Below are 23,163 nucleotides of genomic sequence, written 5' to 3'. Positions count from 1 at the left end.
AAACGCAAAAAGTCCAGAGCCCTTTGTAGCCTTGATTTCAATGGGGAATGCTCTATACTTTTTGTGGATACTTTATATATATATATATATATATATATATACACACACACATTGAAAATGTATAGGGTGGTGAAATATATTTGCACTATTAGACAAAAATTAGCTCAGGTTTTAATCATCTTGCATGTAGATTATATTGCTTTTATAAATTTTGTCATATACTAATTAAGGTTAGAACATATTTTAAAGAAGTCAGGTAAGTTGTTTCATATTGTTTACTGTATATTATAAACTAGATTTTGTTTATCACCATGAAATAAGATCTTAACTAGGTTTTCACTACAGCTTTTGTAACTGAGGTAATAGTGAACTTACAAGTTACTGTTTCACAGGTATTTGAACGCTGGATGGACTGGGAACCAGATGAGCAAGCATGGTTGACATATATCAAGTTTGAGTTACGTTACAAGGAACTTGATCGTGCACGCCAAATTTATGAGAGATTTGTGTACATTCATCCAGATTGTAAGAACTGGATCAAATATGCTCGTTTTGAGGAAAATCATGGTTATATCAACAGTGGAAGACGTGTGTACGAACGAGCAATTGAATTTTTTGGGGATGAACACATGGAAGAGAGTCTTTTTGTTGGATTTTCAAAATTTGAGGAAAGACAAAAGGAACATGAAAGAGCAAGGGTGATCTACAAATATGCTCTTGATCACATGCCAAAAGAAAAATGTCTCACGCTTTACAATGAGTATACACGCCATGAGAAAAAATATGGTGACAAGACCTCCATTGATGATGTCATAACAAGCAAAAGAAAATTCCAGTATGAAGAGGCACTAAAACAGAATCCATTGGATTATGACATATGGTTTGATTATGTTCGCATGCTAGAGGCAGATGGAAATCTGGATCTCATCAGAGAAACATATGAAAGAGCAATTGCCAATGTGCCACCAGTTAAGGTAAATTCAGTATTTTTTTTAGAATTAATATTGCTTTACATTCAGTATTTATTACTTTTTGTTAACACTGTCTAAGGGACAGAAATGTCTTGAGATAGGTTAGAGAGATACATGTATCATTTCACTAAACAAGGGGAAGGAAAACAACTATGAATGTAATTTTAGAGGGGACAGAGAGTGGGGTTGCCATTTAAATGAAGCAGACTTACTGTGAATGTGCTGTGTCATGCTACATTGCCTCTGACCCAGGGCAGCAGGCAAGGTGCAGGGATGACCTGTCATCCATGATGATTCAAGAAAAGAGGGAGGGAGGGGTGGTGAAAGAGAGTGGAGTGTGTGGGGATGAAATGGTTGGGAGTGGATTTATGCCTTTGACTTTGACTACCTCCCTTGTAAGGGGGAAAAAGCCATTGGTATATATATATATATATATATATATATATATATATATATATATGTATGTATACAGGCGCTCCTCTACTTACGTTCATTCGTTTTATGTTTGAACTGACTGTAAAAAAAAAAATTGAGTGAATTTTTTAGTTTAGCTCGCTCTCCGTAGTTCAAACAATACTTGCGCACGACGCTGCGTCCATTGTTTACATTGCACAAACGACAAACTGAACATGCCTTGCCTCATCCTCATCCTCCCCCTCCTCCTCCACCATCTCAATTTATGTTGCTTGAATTTAATTTATTTGAAATTAATGTTATTATTTTACAATGTTATGTGTATAATTAATGATTTAGAGGCGTTTTATAAGATACGGTAATAGAATTTATGGATGTATAGTACAGTGACAACTTACGTTCGGCCGTTCGGAACGTAACTAAAATGTAAGTTGAGGAGCGTCTGTATATATATATATGTATGTATATATATATATATATATATATATATATATATATATATATATAATATTGCAGAAACCACAGGGAAATTAAAGTCGGAATACTGAACGTTTTCGTCTATTACGACATCCTCAGAGTACAAGAAAGAATAAATAGAACACAATATTTATACAGAAGTAAGAAAACTGGGAGAGGTTATAGCCACATAAAACTTCAGACATTATACATACATACACATTCAATTACACATGGAAATGTTAATGGTAATAATAAAATAAGAATACACATTCATATACACATGGAAATAAGAATGGTAATAGTAACACAAAACAAAAATAAAAAACAAAAATCAAAAGAGCAAAACCATGTGGCCGAAAGGTCCATGGTTTTGTTCTTTTTTTTTTTTTTTTTTTTTTTTTTTTTTTTTTTTTTTTTTTTTTTTTTTTTTTTTTTTTTTTTTTTTTTTTTTTTTTCTCTATTACCATTCTTATTTTCATGTATGAATGTGTATTTTTATCTTATTATTACCATTAACATTTCCATGCGTAATTGAATGTGTATGTATGTACAGTATAATGTCCGAAGTTTTATGTGGCTATAACCTCTCCCAGTTTTCTTACTTCTGTATAAATATTGTGTTCTATTTTTTCTTTCTTGTACTCTGAGGATGTCGTAATAGACGAAAACGTTCAGTATTCCGACTTTAATTTCCCTGTGGTTTCTGCAATATCTTTTCGTCACGCGTTATTGTGATTATTTTTGCAATATATATATATATATATATATACACTCATGCCTCGATTTAATGAACTAAAAGGGGGGAACACCGGTCCGATATACCCGATTGTCCGAAGTTTCCGATACTACTGTATTTCAACGATTACGTTACGAAAAAATAAGGAATGAATACAGTACGGTACTTTTACTTAAGCCCACTATCCAATCTGTTAGTGTAAATACCTGGGATCTCGCCCAAAATTTTCACCCCAAGAGTACCAAGTCCAAAATTTTCATCAACCGAATACTTCAGCGAATATTGGGTAAGTTGTTCCTTTTGTTTATGAATATCAGACAGTTTGTTTACTCCATATCCTCTTCCAGACGGTGCCGCCTACGTAGGCGGCATGAGGAGCAAGTGGATACGCAAGGCTGCCATATGTCTTGATTATATTTATTGTAGTTGCCCCTGTGTAATGACATACTCTCTAAACTGTCTTCATCACATTTTCTATGGTTATCAAAATTCACGGGTGAAAGAGAGAACGATCGATATAAGCGGTGACTATTTTTTATGATGCGAGTATTATTACGCAACATCGTACGTCTGGCAGCTAATGCTGCCCGCGAGATTTTGGCCCAGAGTGAAGTGGATATTCATCACACACCTGCTTCACCGACACTCCACTTTCCAACTTTTTAATCAACACAAGCTTCTGTGATACTATTAAATTGACTCTTTTCCTCTTTTCTACAGGATGTGCAGGTGCCATGGTTAAAAAAACTGTTGAATTATTTCACAAACAACACACAAAACAGGGCCAAAAAGGTCGAAAAACACGGACCAAACAGCTCCACGTGTTCCGGCACAGTTGTAAACAAAGCGACCATAGGTCATCTGGTGGTCAACTGCGGAAACATCGGACTGCGTCCGGTCGCTCCGGACGATCCGGAAGCTACAGACTTTGTCCGTTGCATCCGAAATCCATTAAAGCGAGGTCCGTTAAATTGAGGTATGAGTGTATATATACAGACGCTCCTCAACTTACGTTTTAGTTACGTTCCAAACGGCTGAACGTAAGTTGAAAATGAACGTAAGTTGTTACTGTACTATACATCCGTAAATTCTATTACCGTATCTTACAAAACACCCCTAAATCATTAATTATACACATAACATTGTAAAATAATAACATTAATTTCAAATAAATTAAATTCAAGCAACATAAATTGAGATGGTGGAGGAGGAGGAGGAGGCAAGGCACTTTCAGTCTGTCGTTTGTGCAATGTAAACAATGGACGCAGCGTCATGTCTAAGTATCATTTGAACTACAGAGAGCGCGCTAAACTAAAAAATTCACATTTTTTTTTTTTTTTTTTTTTTTTACAGTCAGTTCAAACGTAAAATCGAAAAAACGTAAAACAAATGAACGTAAGTAGAGGAGCGTCTGTATATATATGTATGTATATATATATATATATATATATGTGCAGACGCTCCTCAACTTACGTTTTAGTTAGGTTCTGAACGGCCGAACGTAACGTGAAAATGAACGTAAGTTGTTACTGTACTATACATCCATAAATTCTATTACCGTATCTTATAAAACACCCCTAAATCATTAATTATAAACATAACATTGTAAAATAATAACATTAATTTCAAATAAATTAAATTCAAGCAACATAAATTGAGATGGTGGAGGAGGAGGAGGAGGCAAGGTACGTTCAGTCTGTTGTTTGTGCCATGTAAACAATGGACGCAGCGTCATGAGTAAGTATCGTTTGAACTACGGAGAGCGCGCTAAACTAAAGAATTCACTCAATTTTTTTTTTTTTTTTTTTTTTACAATTTTCTTTTAGTTCAAACGTAAAATCGAAAAAACGTAAAACAAATGAACGTAAGTAGAGAAGTATCTGTATATATATATATATATATATATACCGTATATTTCCATGCATAAGACGACCCCAAAATCCAAAAATTCACCCCTTAAAATTGGGGGTCGTCTTATACTACCATTATAAAAATCAGACCTTGAATTCTACGTGAGATGACTTGGTAGGCTAGCCTGCCGAAAACCACCGATACACAGGAAATGATTCACATTATGATAAGAACTGGTAATAAAGGTAATTAAACCATATTTACCTTATATATTATTGGCATATCTTTATAGGAAATGGCAATTGTTAATAAATTCGAGGAATAATTCTATATTAATGAAATTACGGTACTTTTAACTACCCTATGTAAACACATTTAACACAGCTGAAAAAAATGTAAACATCGAGCACTGGTTGCGTTCATAGCAAACTTTTTCTTTCGCTAACTTTTCAGTAATTTTTAAGACTGAAAATAACAATTTTGGATTGCAGTACATAAAACGTTTATCAATAAAAAAATATATTACAGTAGTTGCATTTAAAACACAAAATTTAAAGATTATAAAATTATAAAACTTATTTTCTAATCATCATCAATATTACACATCAAACATATTTCTAAAACCTTTATTTTCAATAAAACTACATTACATTACATTTAAAACTTAAGACATTATAAAACTTTATTTATTTATTTATATAAAACCCTTCAAACTCGTCACAATCATCACTCTGTTTCGAAAAGTTGTTCGAACATATCACAAGATTCCTCAAATATGCCATCGTAGGGATCCCAGTCCGGTTTCGGTGAGTCGACTTCGGCTTCGTCATCACTTTCATACAATAAATCATCTTCAGTGCCATCCATGGCATTAGAGATTCCACATTTTTTCAAAGATTTTACGATACTTTCGACCTTAACACTTTCCCAAGCTTTAATAACAAACTCGCAGAGAACATCAAGTGATGCACTACGCATACCTCCACCTTTTGTAAATGACTTCTCCCCATTCGTCATCCACTCGTTCCATTGATACCTAACGGTATCTTTATTTCATTTATTTTGAATTTATAAGGATACAGTAAGTAATTTATCTGGTATAAGGATACATTTAAGTAATGAGAAAGAAAAGAGATAAAGCGGAAAAAACAGCTGATAAACGTAATCAAAACAATTCTTTTTGTACTGTAGGTTTGATACATTGATGCTTTTGTAATTTAGCAGTCATCTTATACTACCAATATGAGATATATTCATAAAAATTTGCTCTAATTTTGTACCTCGTCTTATACACGGAAATATACGGTATATATATATATATATATATATATATGTATGTGTGTGTTTATATATATATATATATATATATATATATATATATATATATGTATGTGTGTGTTTATATATATATATATATATATATGTATGTATGTACATACATATACCAAGGCTTTTTTCCCCTTACAAGGGAGGTAGCCAAAAAGGAAAAGGCATAAAATCATTCCCACCCATTCCATCCCTGAATACACTCCACACCCCATCACCCTCCCTCTCATCTTAGCACCTCCTGGATGACGGGTCATCCCTGCACCTTGTCCACTGCCCTGGGTGAGAAGCAGTGTCGCAAGACACAGCACATCCACAGCCGTGTAGAATGGTAGTGTTGCCATACCGGGGTATACATTTTTCTCGGGCGTGTGCAGACTTTCATAGCAAAATATACTTGTCAAACTTTGACAAAATGTTGGTTCTAGTTTTTTATTCTTGAATGTATATAAGGCCCCCATGCCCTAACATATTCAGTAAGATATAAAAAAAAATTGTTTTATATTATTATCGCTAAAAGAAAGCTGAAACTTTAGCGTAGAATTTTTTCTGCACCGTAAAAACGTATCTTTTGTGGTATAATATTTTATAAGTAACACAATTACCAATAAAAGTCATATTTTGGTGTACCATTTATTATTTGATAACTTGTTCTATGATTTTTAAACAAAAGTTTGAGTTTTTGAATGTTTTTCACAGCCCGCTGATATGTAGAAAAAAATTCCTCATGTCTTTGTACAGTTGCCACATGCCGCTATTTTACTATGTTTTGGTACAAAATTCTATGAAACGGCAGCCCTGGTGCTAAAAGAAAGCTGAAACTTTAGCGTAGAATTTTTTCTACACTGTAAAAATGTATCTTTTGGGGTATAATATTTTATAAGTAACACAATTACCAATAAAAGTCATATTTTGATGTACCATTTATTATTTGATAATTAGTTCTATGATTTTTAAACAAAAGTTTGAGTTTTTGAATGTTTTTAACAGCCCGCTGATATGTAGAAAAAAATTCCTCATGTCCTTGTGCAGTTGCCACATGCCACTATTTTACTACGTTTTGGTACAAAATTCTACGAAATGGCAGCCCTGGTGGCGGCTTGACTGGGTCGGGTTTGAGTACATGTGTATGGCCGTCGCTGCCACCTACCGGACAAATAGGGAACTTTGCTTGAAAAGTCCGCCCTTTGTTCATTTCGACTGGTCATACGAGGGTCCGGGCTTTCAAGGTTCGACTGTATTTATGCAGGAGGATTAAGATTCAAACCTTCAAGTCGCTTGTGCTCCCTGTCTTGCTGTATGGCTATGAGATATAGACATTGAATGCTGACTTGAAGAGGCATCTTGATATCTTTGGTATTAACTTCTTCGATACGATGATGCCTACTTAGGCATCATGAGCTGTGAGTGGGTATACGAGGATGCTGGTATTGGCATCTTGATTATATTTACACGGTATGTTGAAGTTGACACAGCCCGAAGGGATTTCTCCCCGTCTTCTCCTTTTCTGCATGGGGGGACAGAGAGGGGGGGTCGCCGAATTTATGTAGCGGCCTTACTGTGGATGTGCTGTGTCTTGCGACACTGCTTCTGACCCAGGGAGTGGACAGGATGCAGGGATGACCCATCATCCAGGAGGTGCCAAGATAAGAGGGAGGGAGGAGGGTGGAGAGGAGTGGAATATATAGGAAATGGAATGGGTGGGAGTGTTTTCTATGCCTTTTTCTTTTTTGGCTACCCTCTGTGTAAGGGGGAAAAGGCCTTTGGTATATGTATGTATGTTGAAGTTGTAGCTGAGTGACCCCCAAATTCTGTGAACTGGTTCAATCATGTTTTCTGTGTTTATTATTACTCAGACTGAAAGAGAATGAGTAATACAACAGTGACTTTATATCTTATAATGTGAGTAATGTAATGCTGTGAGTGAGAATTTAACTCCTATTTAAGAGGGTAAGTGCCTTTGTAGAATCATGGTGTATCGCTGGAATGACTTCATGTCAAACCAGAGACTGTTCTGTGAGACTCAGTCAAGTCCAATTACCAGCATAATTTGTGTATATCAACTCCAGCTATATGAACAAGCAGCACATTTCCCTTATGTTGATCCTACTCACAGGGTTGCCTCCACAAGAGACAACCCTCAATGAAGGAGGTGAAAAGGACACTCACAGAATTCATGCTTGGGCAAGTTGATCAAACCTGTCAAGTGTTGCATGGAGTGGGAAAGGTGTCTCTATGGGAGCTTGCTCTGAGAGACCATGGGAACTGGCGTCAGCATTTGAATGAAGCAGTGTGCTCCCAGGTGTATGCCCCCAATTGATTGATATTAAGATCATTCCCTGATAGGCAACATCACTCACATTACTACAGTTTCCTTCACAACTTGTGTAGTATAATTCAGAAGTCAATAAATGAGAAAAACACAACAAAAAGTGTAGAAAGTAAATTATTGTAGTAATAGCTTTCTACCAGAGTAACCAAATACTGAATACATAAGCAGCATATTCAGTCTTGCCAGATGTATGATGCATGAATGGAATCATCATCAACCTCAAAGTAAAATATAAGTTACAAACAGGCTCAGACATATTCAGAATTTAATATTCAGTTTTGAATTAGTTAACTCATGATGTTCTGAAGCAAAGGCACACTCAAGATTAATTTATGTAGACCCATATTATGTTTAACAGTACTAAATTCTTATCTTTTATATGGATATATTACAACTGCTTTCTGTATTCAATGAATAAACAGGAAAAGAGACACTGGAGACGGTACATATATTTATGGATATATTATGCAGTTTATGAGGAGTTGACAGCCAAGGACATAGAGAGGGCAAGAGCGGTGTATAAAATGTGTCTTCAGCTGATTCCGCACAAAGCCTTCACATTTGCTGAAATCTGGCTTCTCTACTCCAAGTTTGAAGTTCGACAAAAGGATTTGAGCACAGCAAGGAAAATGTTGGTATGTAAAATATTATATACAAATTTGCTTTATGAGTAGTATGGATTGGCTATATATAAGAAATTAAATTGGATATGCTAATAATGCATGCATTGGTTACTCCCTAATCCTGCCCTTTTTTCATTTTGTATTTATCATATATGTATGTGTGTGTGTGTATTTACCTAGTTGTATTTTATGGGGAGAGAGATATGCTCATAGTGACCCACTTTTGTATCTTTCAGCATCCAGTTTGATTTAAAATTCTTGTGTAGTTTTTGCACTCACTGTTTCCTCATTCAGTTTGTTCCAGGTATCTGTCATTTTGTGTTGGAAGCTATTCTTTTTCAGATCTCCTCTGTAACTATAATTTTTAAGTTTCTTTTTGTGTTTTCTTGTTTTTCTTCTATCCCATTTTGGTAAGTCATCTTTATCAAGGACTTCCATCCCTTTCATAATTCTGTAGATGGTTAGCAGGTCTCCTCTTTCTCTTCTTTGCTCCAGGGTTGGTAATTCGAGTTTGTCCAACCTTTGTTCGTATGTCAATTTGGAAAGTGTTGGTGCCATCTTTGTTATTGCACTTTGAATTCTTTCTAATTTCTTTATGTTCTTTTTAGTACTAGGTGTCCATAGTGTTGCAGCGTACTCCAATTTAGTCTTATCAATGTAACTAATATTTTCTTTACCATTTCTTCATCCATGTAATCAAAGGCCACTTTCATTGATCTTAATAAATTGAAAGTTTCTCTGACTAATTTGTTGATATGTTTGTCTGGTGCCATGTCATTGGTGATAGTTACTCCTAGGTCCCTTTCCGAGTTGACTTTTTTAATTTCCTTTGTACCAATTTTGTATTGTCCCAATATTCTGTTTTTGCTTTTTCCAAATTCCATTATACTACATTTCTTGATGTTGAAATTCACTTCACTCTTCTGACTCCATTTCCAAATTTTGTCCAGATCTTCTTGTAATGATTTGCAATCTTTCTCTGTACTTACTCTCATTAGTAGTTTCATATCATCTGCAAAGAAGTTCATGTAACATTCCACACATTTATCCATGTCATTTATATATATGGCAAACATTGTCGGAGCCAATACAGAGCCTTGTGGGACTCCACTTATCACTTCTTCCCAATTTGAGTTCTTGTCTCTAAGTACCACCCTCATTTTTTTCCTGTTCAAGAAATCTTTCATCCTTTTCAATAACTTTCCTTGTATTCCAACTATTGTTTCAATTTTTCTTAGTAGTTTTTTGTGTGGTACTTTGTCAAATGCCTTTTGTAAATCTAAGAAGGCACAATCTGCCCATCCATCCCTTTCTTGAATTATTTCTATTAGCCTCAAGTAAAAGCATATTAAGTTTGTGGCACATGATCTTCCACGTCTAAATCCAAATTGTTTTGGATTTAGTATTTTGTTCTCCAAGTGTTTAATCCATTTACTTTTGATAACTTTTTTGCATATTTCTGCTTTAGTACTTGTAAGGGAGACTGGTCTAAATTTGGTTGGATTTTCTTTGTCCCCTGCTTTGTATATTGGTACAATATTTGCATTTTTCCAATCTTGTGGAACTTTTCCTTCTTTGAGTGAGAAACCTTGTGTATTTTGTGCATTAGTTCATGTATACATTCTTTCAATATCCAATTTGCAATTCCATCTAGCCCGTGTGACTTTCTGACGTTAAGGTATTTTATTTGTTCCCTTATTTCTTTGTCACCGTTATTTCTTTCATTGAGGGGGATATTTCTCTCTGTCCTTCCTCCCAATTTTGTGATATTTCAATTCTGAATACAGATTTAAAATGATCATAATTTCAGCCATTTCTACATCTAAATATTCTTTATTTCCTTTGCGCAGTTTCACTATTTCAGGTTTGTCTTTTAGTTTGTCTGTAGAATAGTTGGAGGTTGGTCCTTGCATTTTTCTATTATGTCTTTTTCATAGTTTCTTTTTTCTTCCCTGTATTTTTACATATTCATTTCTTAGTTTAATGTATGTTTGCTTTTTTTTTTCCATCTTTTCCAGGCTTTGTTTCTTCTATCTTTAGCTTCACTACACTTTATGTTATACCAACTTTCTATGTATACCCTTTTTTGTTTCTTCTTTGGTACATATCTGTTCACTCCTTGTATTTTTCTTTTAATATGTTCCACTTCTCTTCCATCTTTGTTTCTTCATTTAATTTTTTTTCCCAGTTTGCATTTTGAAAAAATGTTCTAAGTTTTTCAAAGTCTGTTTTGTTGTACATTAGTCCTCCTTTTCTGTTTCTCATTTCTTCTCACATCAACTTGTTCTTTTAGTTCGAACTCTAATAGTATGTGGTCACTCTTCCCAACGTATCTTGTATTCCATTTTGTCCACTATTTCAGGCTCTGATGTGAATATTTAGTCTTGATGGCTCTTCATTGTTTCTATATCTGGTGTTTTCCTTCACCCATTGAGTAAATGTGTATTCAATGGTCATATCCAGTAGAATATTTCCCCAAAGTTCCTCTACACCTTTTACCGTCATTTCTTACCAACATATTTCCTTTGAGTTAAAGTCACCCATAATGTACTATGTTTCCTCCTTTCATTAATTCAATTAATGTATTCGCTGTGTCTTCCAGTAATTTGGAATGATCACTATTAGTACAAGCCTGTGTTTTTGGGGGCATGTATACTACTATAAATTTTCTACTTTTCATATTTATGTTTTCAACATTAGTTATAATCAATTCTACATTATTTCTCCTTCAGTTATCTTTGTCACATTTAAACTTTTTTTTAGTCAAAAACATTATTCCTCCATCCTGTTTCTCCATTCTATTTTTTGTCCATTGGTTATATAGACCTTGTCCCACAGTATTTGATAGTGGACCTTTTAATTTTGTCTCCACAATTCCCATTATGTCAGGTTTCTCTATTAACAGATACTCATTCAATACATTTAATCCAGAAATCATTCTATGTTTGTATATGTTATTTTTATTTATTTATTTATTTTTAATACAATTTTCTCAGCCTCAGGTTCAATACTCTCTCTTTTTTTTTTTTTTTTTTTTTTTTTTTTTTTTTTTCTAAGTGCCTTTTCTTTTTCTATTTCCTCATCACTCATTTCCTTTTTTATTTATACATTTTTATAATTTTCACTATTTGCTAGCTTTGCTGCTTTTGATAGTACCTCAGTTATCATTTGAGTCCTTAGTTTGATTTTTAGTGGCCTATAGTGTTTTTCTCTAGATTATTGTCCCATCCTATGCATCTCATCAATGTCTTCGTCGAACTCTTGACCTTCTTCCTGAACCACTTTCAGAATTTCCTTTGCAATTTCTTTCTCTTTTTCTCTTTGATATTTGTATACATTATGTTTTTCTTTAATACCATAAACTACAATGCACTTTTTTTATCTACTGTGTCTCTTACCCAATTTTCCTTTTCTTTAATTACTTTAATTACCATTTCTTTAGCATTTTCCTCTACCTGCTGTTGTACTATTTCTTTAAATGTTATTTTCTGATTTTCTTGTTCTTGTTTCCACTGATTTTTTATTTCTAGGAGATCTGTCTCCTTAAGGGGGTACGCGACACCTGGGGGGGTGAATTTGGTCAAGATATGGCATTTTTCAAAACTGTGTTCAAAATGTTCGTATACCACTTAGAAACAAATCCCGACAAATAATTTTTCAGCCGCGCGCAATTTAAAGGTCCTGGGTGAGGATTAAAGGGACAGATTTAAAGGCGCAACCCACACTAGAAGGAGGCGTGCCACTTAGGACCTTCAGGCGCAGCGAATAACGTTGAAATTTGATTGAATTTACACTCGCCCAGTGTATCAACGGCCAATACGATTGTGGAGGGGAAGGGAGGAAGGTGGAGGGAGAATATTTCGCCAACTTTGTGCGAAACTAAGCGTTAGTTACCGGCTAGCTCTGAAAAGGGAACTACGCATGTCTCATGAGCTCTCGTTGCAATCTATTACTTTAGCTAGTACATATTACTCTTTAGTACAGTCATCATGGGTAGCAAAAAGAACAAAAGAACATCACAATGACAAAAAACAGCAGTTAAAGATGGCAAGCAGTTAAAGACAACTAAAGATCTCACCACCTCTCACTCCACCACCGCCCTCACCTGCACCTCTGTGACGGTGACAGAGGTAAAGGACAACATTAGACTAAACAATTCAAAGAGGAAGATTAAATCCAAAGAAGAAAGCAAGAGGAAAAAGATCAAGGCTATACAGGAAGAAGAAAGAAGAAGGGACATCATATGATGCTGGAGGGGGTGCCCTACCAACATAGATTGGCGAGGGGAATCTGATGAGGAAAGAGAAGGCGCCCACTACTGGAAAATAAACCTCTTTCCAATGATTTAGATACCCTGAAGACCCCCAGCAGAGAGGTTTCATATGAAGAAACTGCCAAAGGTGCAAAAAAGCAAATTATATGATGTTGTCGTCTGTGCGTCGTCACTACTGTGACATACTTATACTTTAGTTTTTCAGTATTTAAAGTACTTATAATTAAAATATGTTGATAATTTTTACTGTACTTACTTATTATATAATAAGAATTAAGCCATGAAAAAATCAGTCAAATTGGTGAAACTATAAGCAAGTTACAGATATATTCATATTTCAAGTTGCCATATCTCCGTTCGATATTTTTCTACTTTTTTTTAATCATAAAAAATCTAATATACATTAGATTTAGATGAAACTTACAGGGAATATTACTTTTAGTAACTGCTAGGGCCGATCGTTCGAATATTTTGAATAGAATGAAAGAGTTCGGAGTAATAATGGAAACGAGCAAAAAAATTGTATTTTTCACGATTTTTGCCAGACATTAAAATTGAAATGCCTGTATACAAAAGTATAAAGGAAATTGTTCAATTACTCAATGACCAGCCCTAGGTGTGCCTACTGACTAATCATAGCCAAAATATAAAACAAATTGGTCCACGTATTATGGTGCTGTGCACTTTTAAATGTCGCTACTGGTATACGTACATGTGTACATGTGTACATGTGTACATACATCATTCTGCTTCACCTAAAATGTAGGCAATATGGATACCTATTTACCTGAGAAGTTTCAGCTCTTTACTCTAAATATTTTAGAAAATGACCTCCAGGTGTCGCGTACCCCCTTAATTGATTTTCCCATTTTTTTGGTCACTTGTATTTGTTTTTTTACTTTTTTTTCAGTTCCTCATTTTTGTTTGTCTTCATTTTTCTTTCTTTATCACTTCTGAACATGCTTAGTTCACTTTTTAGTTCATTAAGCTCTGTTCATTTCTGTGTTAGCTTTTCGTAGATTGGTAATTTTTATGTGCATTGCTCTATAATCTATTCTTAAATCTATTAATTCCTTCATCACATTAATGTCTCATTTTCTTACTGTTATTTTCTGATTTTCTTGTTCTTGTTTCCACTGATTTTTTATTTCTTGGAGATCAGTCTCCTTAATTGATTTTCCCATTTTTTTGGTCACTTGTATTTGTTTTTTGACTTTTTTTTCAGTTCCTCATTTTTGTTTGTCTTCATTTTTCTTTCTTTATCACTTCTGAACATGCTTAGTTCACTTTTTAGTTCATTAAGCTCTCTGTTCATTTCTGTGTTAGCTTTTCGTAGATTGGTAATTTTTCTGTGCATTGCTCTATAATCTATTCTTAAATCTATTAATTCCTTCATCACGTTAATGTCTCATTTTCTTAGTATACTGCTATATCTAGATTCCCTCTGCATCAAACTCTTTACCTAATATTGCTCTATATCATTGGAAACCTGAAAAACATTATATTCCCACCTTTGAGTTGATTTTGGGGTGTCATTTAAACAATTCCTCTTTGGTATCACTCCAGGTGGCAATTCTACTCTACTCATGTCTAGTCCTCTTTTTGTTGATTCATTATTCTTTCTTTCTCCTTTTAGTTCCTCCATTCTGTACATTAATACACTTTATCACCATAGCGGTCACTTGAAAGCCATAACTTCTCTGTAAATATAAACATAGGTGTTTCCTTGATCCTATATTTCCATATGTATGCGTGTGTTACATACATGTATATATTTATATATAAAGGGAACTGCAGTAATACACTCAACAACTTTTTAAAGCTTTAGTCCAGATTTCCTGTGGTTTTGCACCTCAAATTCTGATGGTGAAAGTGTCGGCTCCTTTTGACCCTTTCTAGATATTGTTCTTAGTAATGCTAAATGATTTTATTCAGCTAAGGACTAGATTTAGAAAAAAATTAATTTTGCTAGATTGAGACCTCATTTTGTCCAAACTCCACCCTTCAGCTGAATAAAATTAATTGGCATTACTCGGAACAAAATCTGTAAAAGGTATCATGGGAATAAAGGCACAAATAAATTACTGTTATTATCTCAGTTGTGTATTAAATGGAGTTATTTTTTCTAGGGTATGGCCATTGGGATGTGCCCAAAACACAAGCTTTTCCGTGGTTACATCGACCTGGAAATTAAACTAAGGGAGTTCGATCGTTGTCGAAAGCTGTATGAGAAATGGATTGAATTTGACCCTGAGAGCTGCAAGACATGGATTCAGTTTGCAACATTAGAAGCAATGTTGAATGATGTTGAACGTGCAAGAGGAATATATGAACTGGCCATTGCACAACCTAGACTAGACATGCCAGAATATATGTGGAAGTCATACATTGATTTTGAGGTAATGTTTGATAAGTTAAAAATAATAAAAGTTTATGTACTCCTTATAACTGCAAGAATTTGCAGCCCTTGACCATTTTGCAGTTCAGAAAAAAAAAAAAAAGGGGGGGGGCCTTAACCCCTTATGAGGGGTAGTGGCCAAGTCAAAGCACATGTCAACTTAATCAATTTATTGCCCCTAGTCTCTCATGTAGTACACCTGTGGCCTTCAGGTAAATGATAACAGCATCTAGGTGGGTTCATGAATCACTCAGGGAAGATAGATTGTGTTGTTGTCTAAGGATTGTTAGTATGGGGTATTGTAGTATTCACCTAGCTAGTTGTATCTTATGGGAAGGGGAGCTACACTTGTGGTGTCCCATCTCTGTATCTTGCCATATCTAATTTGCTCTTAAATTCTTGTATTGTTTTTGCACACACTATTGTTTCGTCTAGTATGTTCCATACATCCACCACTCTCTGGGGAAAGCTGTTCTTTTTCAGGTCTCTTCTATAACTGTCCTTTTTTGAGTTTCCATGCCCTCTTGTGTTTGTCTTATCCCAATTTAGTAAGTCTTCTTTATCAAGGACTTTCACACCTCTCATAATTCTGTAGATGGTCAACAAGTCACCTCTTTCTCTTCTTTGTTCCAGAGTCAGTAATTCTAGTTTTGACAATCTTTATATGACATTTTTGATAGTGTTGAGGCCATCTTCAAAGTTGCTCTCTGGATTCACTCAATATTCCTTATCTTCTTTTTAGTACTGGGTGACCATAGTGTTGTTGCGTACTCCAGTTTAGGCCAATCAGTGTGACTAGTATTTTCTTTACCATTTCTTCATTCAAGTAAAAGCCACTTATTGATCCTAGCAAGTTATAGGTTTTGCTAACAATTTTGTTCATATGTTTGCCAGGGGACATATCTTTTGTGATGATCACCCCCAGATCTTTTTCAGATCCCACTTTTGTTACTTCCTTTTCACCAAATTTATAATGTACTGATATCCTTTTTTTACTTTTTCCAAATTCCATTATACTACATTTCTTAATGTTGAAGTCCACTTCCCACTTTTGACTCCATTCCCAGACCTTGTTCAGATCTCTACAGTGAGTCACAGTCCGTTTCAGTACGCACTTTCTTTAACAATTTTGCATCATCTGCAAAGAAACTCATGTAACATTACCTTCATGTCATTCAGATAGCAAACATTATTGGAGCCAATACTAATCCTGGGGTATTGGCTGCATGTTATTGTGGTAAAGTAGCATGCAGTTGATGCTTTAGGGTCTATATGGGGTGCCCCTATGGACCAGAGCAGAATCGAGCTTTCACAGATTGCAGGAGAGCAGATGTGAAATGGGGTAAGAGTATGACAGAAATTTTTGAAAGTAATAAAAAGATGTTTTGAAAAGAAATTAAGAGAGGAAGAGGAGGTGAATCAAGTAGAGAAAAAAGGTAAAAGGTGAAGATGGAGAGATGATAATGGAAGAGAAGGCAGTAAGAGGAAGATGGGCAGAGTATTTTAGGGAGTTGCTAAATGTGAAAGAGGATAGGGAGGGAAAGGTAGTTGCAGTGGGAAATGCTAAGAAAATGAGAGTGATGAGTGAGGAAAATGGAGGAGAAATAAGGAAGGATGAAGTGAAGGCAGTTGTTAAGATGATGAAAGCAGGTAAGGCACCTGGTCTCGATGGATGTCATGCAGAATGTCTGAAAAAAGGAGGTACAGTGATGGTGGACTGGTTGGTGAGGTTATTTTATGTTTAGAGAGGGTGGAGTATCAGAGGACTGGAGGAGTGCCAGTATAGTTCCACTTTACAAGGGAAAAGGGAACAAGTGTGAGTGTAGTAGTTTTAGAGGGATTAGTTTGTTAAATGTAGTTGGGAAGGCTTATGGGAGGGTCTTGATTGAGAGGATTAGGAGAGGAACAGAGGGAGTAATCAGTGAGGAACATTGGGTTTAGGACAGGTAGAGGTGGCATAGATCAGATTTTTGTGGTAAGACAGATGTGAGAAAGCTATAGGAAAAGGTAAGGATGTTTTTTGGGCTTTTATGGATTTGGAAAAGGCTTATGATAGTGTAGACAAGAACGCACTGTTGGAGGTATTGCAGATATTTTTACGAGAGTAGTAGAGCTTGTATCAGGTTTAGAAATGGAGAGAGTGAGTGGTTTGAGGTAAAGGTGGGACTTCATTAGGGATGTGTTATGTCACCCTGGCTGTTCAATTTATACATGGATGGGGTGGTGCAAGAGGTAAATGCAAGGGTAGTGGGTCAGGGATTGGAGATTGTTAAAGAAAATGGAGAAAAGTGGGAGGTAAACCAGCTGTTGTTTGCAGACAACACTGCGCTTGTGACAATATCAGAGGAGGGATTGAGGAAGTTAGTGACAGAGTTTGGGAAAGTGTGTGAAAGAAGGAAGTTGAAGATAAGTGTGGGCCAAAGTAAGGTGATGAGATGTACAAGGGGTGAAAGTGACAGCAGACTGTAAGTGAGTATCAAGGGAGAGAGACTGGAGGAAGTGGATAGTTTTAGCTACTTGTGTGCAAATGTGGCAGGAAAGGGAGGAGTGGAGGTGGAGGTAGAATGTAGATTGAGATAAGCAAGTAAATGCCTTGGTGGATTAAAAAGTGTAATGAGAAATAGACATTTGGGAATGGATGCTAAGAGGAGATTATATGAAGGAGTGATTGTGCCGACAGCACTGTATGGGGCAGAAACATGGAACATAAGAGAGGAAGAGAGAAGGAGTTTGAATGTGTTTGAGATGAAGTGTCTGAGAAATAGGATAGGGGCTACTCGGCTAAATAGAGTGAGAAATGAGGAGGTGAGGAGAATGGGGGTGGAAAGGAAATTGGGAGATAGGGTGGATGAAAGAGTATTGGGATGGTTTGGACACATGGAAAGAATGAGTGAAGAAAGACTACCGGGTAGTAAAAGAGGTGTGGAAGGTAGATGTGGAGGGAGTGAACATGAGGGGGCGACCTAGGATTAGATGGATGGATGGGGTAAAAGGGGCTTTGGGGAAGAGGGGAATGTCTGTGAGGAAGGAAGGGAGAGGAAAGAAGACAGGAGTGAATGGAGAACAGTTGTGTATGGATGATGTGGTCCATGAGGTGGAATGGGTGGGGTGTGGGGGGAGAGGGATTATGTGCGAGAAAAATGTGACGCACCCTAAAGGGATTTCTTCCCATCTTCTCTTTTTCTGCATGAGGTGACAGAGGGTGGGTCACCGATTTGATGAAGTGGCCTTGCTGTGGATGTGCTGTGTCTTGCGACACTTCTTCTGACCCAGGGCAGTGGACAAGATACAGGGATGACCCATCATCCAGGAGGTGCCAAGATAAGAGGGAGGAAAGGGAGTGGAGTGTGATAGGGTTGGAATGCGTGGGAGTGGTTTTTATGCCTTTGTTTTTTTTGGCTACCTTCCTTGTAAGAGGGAAAAAAGCCCACTCTCTCCCCAAAGAACATAGACATCCAGAATTCTTCCTAGCCTTCCTTTGGATACCATTACATAGTCTATTAATACCTTATACACCATCTTTTCATCCAACACCCTATACCATGTGTATTTATGCTTGACTTTTCTTCTTAAACACTGTATTAGTTATCTTCAGTTCTCATTCTAAACACACCACCATCAGTTCAATATGATTTTTACCTACTACAAACTTCCCAACCACTCCATCTGGGGCTTACAAAATCTCCCATCCCCTTTTCACCTTTTTCTACATTAACCTTGAAGATGCTTCCTTCCACCCACATGCTTTCCTATCACATTACTTAACAACATAGATACCCCTTCCCTCCCTCACCCCCTCCTCACCCATGATACCATCTCCAATACACTCCCAAACTCAAGATCACCCCACCCTTTCAAGTTAGTTTAATTTAATGATAACATATCCATCTTCCATCTTATGAATATACTGTTTATCTCTTCCCTTTTACCCTCATCTGAACCACAGCCACGCATATCTAATGACTGAAATCTTAGGATCCTGGTTGGAAATCTCTAAGACCCTTCTATGCCTTGACTTCTCTTAGGATAATTTTACAGGGTTTAGTCCCGTCACGATATCCCATTTGCTGCCTTTTACACAATGGCATAATTCTTTCCTCCCCATACCACAGGGGATAGAAACAAAAAAGGAAAACTATACTCAAAGAAGTGGTACAGGACAGTCTTAAGAATGAACAGCATAACAGAGAGATAGTCACAGTACAAAAAGTAACATTAGAGTATTAGTGTGAAAATGTTTTTGTGCCATTGGCTTATAGTATTAGGAGGTGAGCAGTTGCTACTTGTCAGCTCATATGTGAAAAAGGGGAAGAAAAACATTAAAAGAAATAGAGATCTTGGCCTAGTCTAGAGACTGTCATATCCTAAGAGCTGTACCTCCAGCTGAAGGTGTGGGAGTTGATAAGTTCTTGAAAATGGATAGTAAGAGGATGGTTCTTTCCACTGGCTATTTTGTAAAACCACCACAAGCAGTTACCTGATAGAAAAATAAACTTTCACATAAAGTACTCGTAGTGATGAGATACATAACTCTGAAATTGGCTAGTCCTTGAACAACAATTTCCCTATCTGAAACTATATAACTGTAAATCTTGCATGTTACTAAGAATTTACTCTGTTCTCATGGTTCACAGGTAGAGCAGGAGGAGTGGGACAATGTGCGGTTGCTCTACCAACGTCTGCTGGAGAGAACTCAGCATGTTAAGGTTTGGATAAGCTATGCCAAATTTGAGAAGGATGTACCCTCAGAAGACAATATTGTTTGTGCTCGTGGGATTTTCCATCAGGCAAACAAGGTCTTGCGCATGTGTGAAGAGAAGGAGCAGCGGTTGATGTTACTGGAAGCTTGGAGGGACTTTGAAAATGAATTTGGAGATGAGAAGTCCTTGGAAAAGGTAAGACTAAAGTTTCACTACACTTGTCTATAACTCATCCTCTTATAAATTGTGACATGGCTTGTTAAATTTTAGTCTGGGTAAATGTTTAGTGATGGACATCCAGAAGGTGCCAAGATAGGAGGGAGGGAGGAGGGTGGAGGGGAGTGGAACATATGGGAAATGAAATGGGTGGGAGTGATTTCTATGCATTTTTCTTTTTGGCTACCCCCCCTCGTGTAAGGGGGAAAAAGCCTTTAGTAAATGTAAGTATAGACATCTATGCAGAGAGCACCCAGGGAACAATGTAGAGGTGAGACCTGGAATGCATTCCAGTGCAGGCCTTTTATTATTGCAGCATTCCAGCTACCAAATTTTCACTCGCATCACCTCTATCCAAGGCAGTGGCCTCAAAATTAATTCTAAATAGAATCAAAACACACATACCACTATTTTACAGCTGAAGAAAAGTGCAGTCCATTCATATTTCACTCAAAAAAATTAACAAATGTTGAGTAGGGCCCCACCCTTGTTGACTAAACAAACAAAATAGTAATAGTGGCCCTAGACATAAAGCAGATCTGTAATGGTGGCAATAGACATAATTAAAGCATTTGATACAGTCCCAAGACATATACTGTACCAGAAAGTCTTATAACAGTACTTACCTCACAATAGCAAGATATATTTAAAAAAAATTTAGGAGGGCAGGCAATGCAGAATTGTAATATTCCATCAATTACAGATTCTATCCTTGGGAACAATATCACACTGAAGAGGTGAAGTCATCAGTCAATCATTTTGTTAGCCAAGGTCTCATTTGGAAGAAACATACAGCTACTAAACATGAATCACTCAAGGAAGAAATGTTTTGTTGCTATGTAGGGATTGTTACTGTGATCCATTGTAGGATGAGGTGTTCAGTGTCTTCTGTGTGATCTTTTAGGGAGTTGCTAAATGTGAAGGAGGATAGGGAGGGAAAGGTAGTTGCAGTGGGAAGCACTAAGAAAATGAGAGTGATGAGTGAGAAAAATGGAGGAGAAATAGGGAAAGATGAAGTGAAAGCAGCTGTTAAGATGATGAGAGCACATAAGGCACCTGGGTTGGATGGATGCCATGCAGAATGTCTGAAGGAGGTACAGTTATGGTGGACTGGCTGGTGAGGTTATTTAATGTTTAAGAGAGGGTAGAGTGCTGGAGGAGTGCCTGTATCATTCCACTTTACAAGGGAAAGGGGGACAAGTGTGAGTGTAGTAGTTTCAGAGGGATCAGCTTGTTGAGTTTAGTTGGGAAGGCTTATGGGAGGGTCTTGATTGAGAGAATTAGGAGAGGAACAGAGGGAGTAATTGGTGAGGAACAGTGTGGGTTTAGGACAGGTAGAGGTTGCGTAGATCAGATTTTTGTGGTAAAACAGGTATGTGAGAAAGCTATAGGGAAAGGTAAGGATGTTTTTTTGGTTTTTATGGATCAAGAAAAGGCTTACGACAGGGTAGACAGGAAGGCACTGTTGGAGGTATTGCAGATATATTGGATAGGAGGAAAGCTGTTAAGAGCAGTCAAGAGTTTTTACGAGAGTAGTAGAACTTGTGTCACAATTAGAAATGGAGAGAGTGAATGGTTTGAGGTAAAGGTGGGACTTCGTCAGGGATGTGTTATGTCGCCCTGGCTGTTCAATTTATACATGGATGGGGTGGTACGAGAGGTGAATGGAAGGGTAGTGGGTCAGGTATTGGAGATGGTTAAAGAAAATGGAGAGAAAAGTGTGAAATAAGCCAGTTGTTGTTTGCTGATGACAATGTGCTTGTAGCAGGATTAGAGGAGGGATTGAGGAAGTTATTGACGGAGTCTGAGAAGGTGTGTGAAAGAATGAAGCTGAAGATAAATGTGGGCAAAAGTAAGGTGATGAGATGTACAAGGTGGAGAGAGTGACAGCAGGCTGGAAGTGAGCATATAGGGAGAGAGACTGGAGGAAGTGGATAGTTTTAGATACTTATGTGCAAATGTGGCAGGAAAGGGAGGAGGGGGGGTGGAGGTAGAATGTAGATTGAGAGAAGCGATTAAATGCCTTGGTGGATTAAGAAGTGCAATGAGAAATAGACATTTGGGAATGGATGCTAAGAGGAGATTATATGAAGGAGCGATTGTGCTGACAGCACTGTACAGGGCAGAAACATGGAACATAAGAGGAAGAGAGAAGGAATTTGAATGTGTTTGAGATTAAATACCTGAGAAATATTACTAGGGGTTACTAGGCTGGATAGAGTGAGGAGAGTTGGGATGGAAAGGGAGTTGGGAGATAGGGTGGATGAAAGAGTATTGGGATGGTTTGGACACATGGAAAGAATGAGTGAAAAAAATTAGTAAAAGGGGCATTGGGAAAGAGGGGAATATCTGTTGAGGAAGGAAGGGAGAAAACAGAAGATAGGAGTGAGTGGAGAATGGTTATGTATGCATGATACAATGCTGTGATGCATGGAAGGGAGTGAGTGGAGGATGGGGACTGAGGGAGTATGTGAGAATGATATTTTGGTGCAGCCCAAAGGGATTTCTCCCTGTCTTCTCTTTTCTGCATGAGGGGACAGAGAAGGGAGTCGCCAATTAAATGAAGCAGCCTTACTGTGAATGTGCTGTGTCTTGCTGGCAGCGAGCAGGATGCAGGGATGACCTGTCATCCAGGAGGAGCCAAGAAAACAGGGAAGGAGGGATAGTAAATGGGACTGGAGTATGTGGTGATGAAATGGGTGGGAATGGATTTATGCCTTTGACTAAGGCTACCTCCCTTGGAAGGGGGAAAAGCCCTTGGTATGTATGTATGTATATAATTTTTCAAAGTAGTAGGTTTGAAACTGGTTTTGTTTTTAATATTTTACTTGGGACTGCACTAATTGCTTCATGTGTATACCTAA

The 23,163-nt window shown here is 36.9% G+C and overlaps 1 protein-coding gene across 1 annotated transcript in view; it reads left to right on the top strand.

The window, feature by feature from the left end:
- The window catches only part of crn (pre-mRNA splicing factor crn), a 44,841-nt gene that overhangs the window by 15,638 nt on the left and 6,040 nt on the right, over positions 1-23,163 (top strand). Inside the window, exons 4-7 of the mRNA XM_076198084.1 lie at positions 393-974; positions 8,512-8,724; positions 15,115-15,384; positions 20,018-20,278. Of these exons, the coding sequence (XP_076054199.1) occupies positions 393-974; positions 8,512-8,724; positions 15,115-15,384; positions 20,018-20,278 (1,326 nt within the window). The remainder of the gene's footprint in view (positions 1-392; positions 975-8,511; positions 8,725-15,114; positions 15,385-20,017; positions 20,279-23,163) is intronic.

This window comes from Oratosquilla oratoria, chromosome 14 (genome assembly GCF_046742065.1).
Source record: "Oratosquilla oratoria isolate Oo_2021 chromosome 14, ASM4674206v1, whole genome shotgun sequence".
In the NCBI taxonomy this organism is placed as follows: Eukaryota; Metazoa; Arthropoda; class Malacostraca; order Stomatopoda; family Squillidae; genus Oratosquilla; species Oratosquilla oratoria.
Note: the sequence above shows the minus strand (reverse complement) of the source record. Positions and strands in the feature narration are given on the sequence as shown.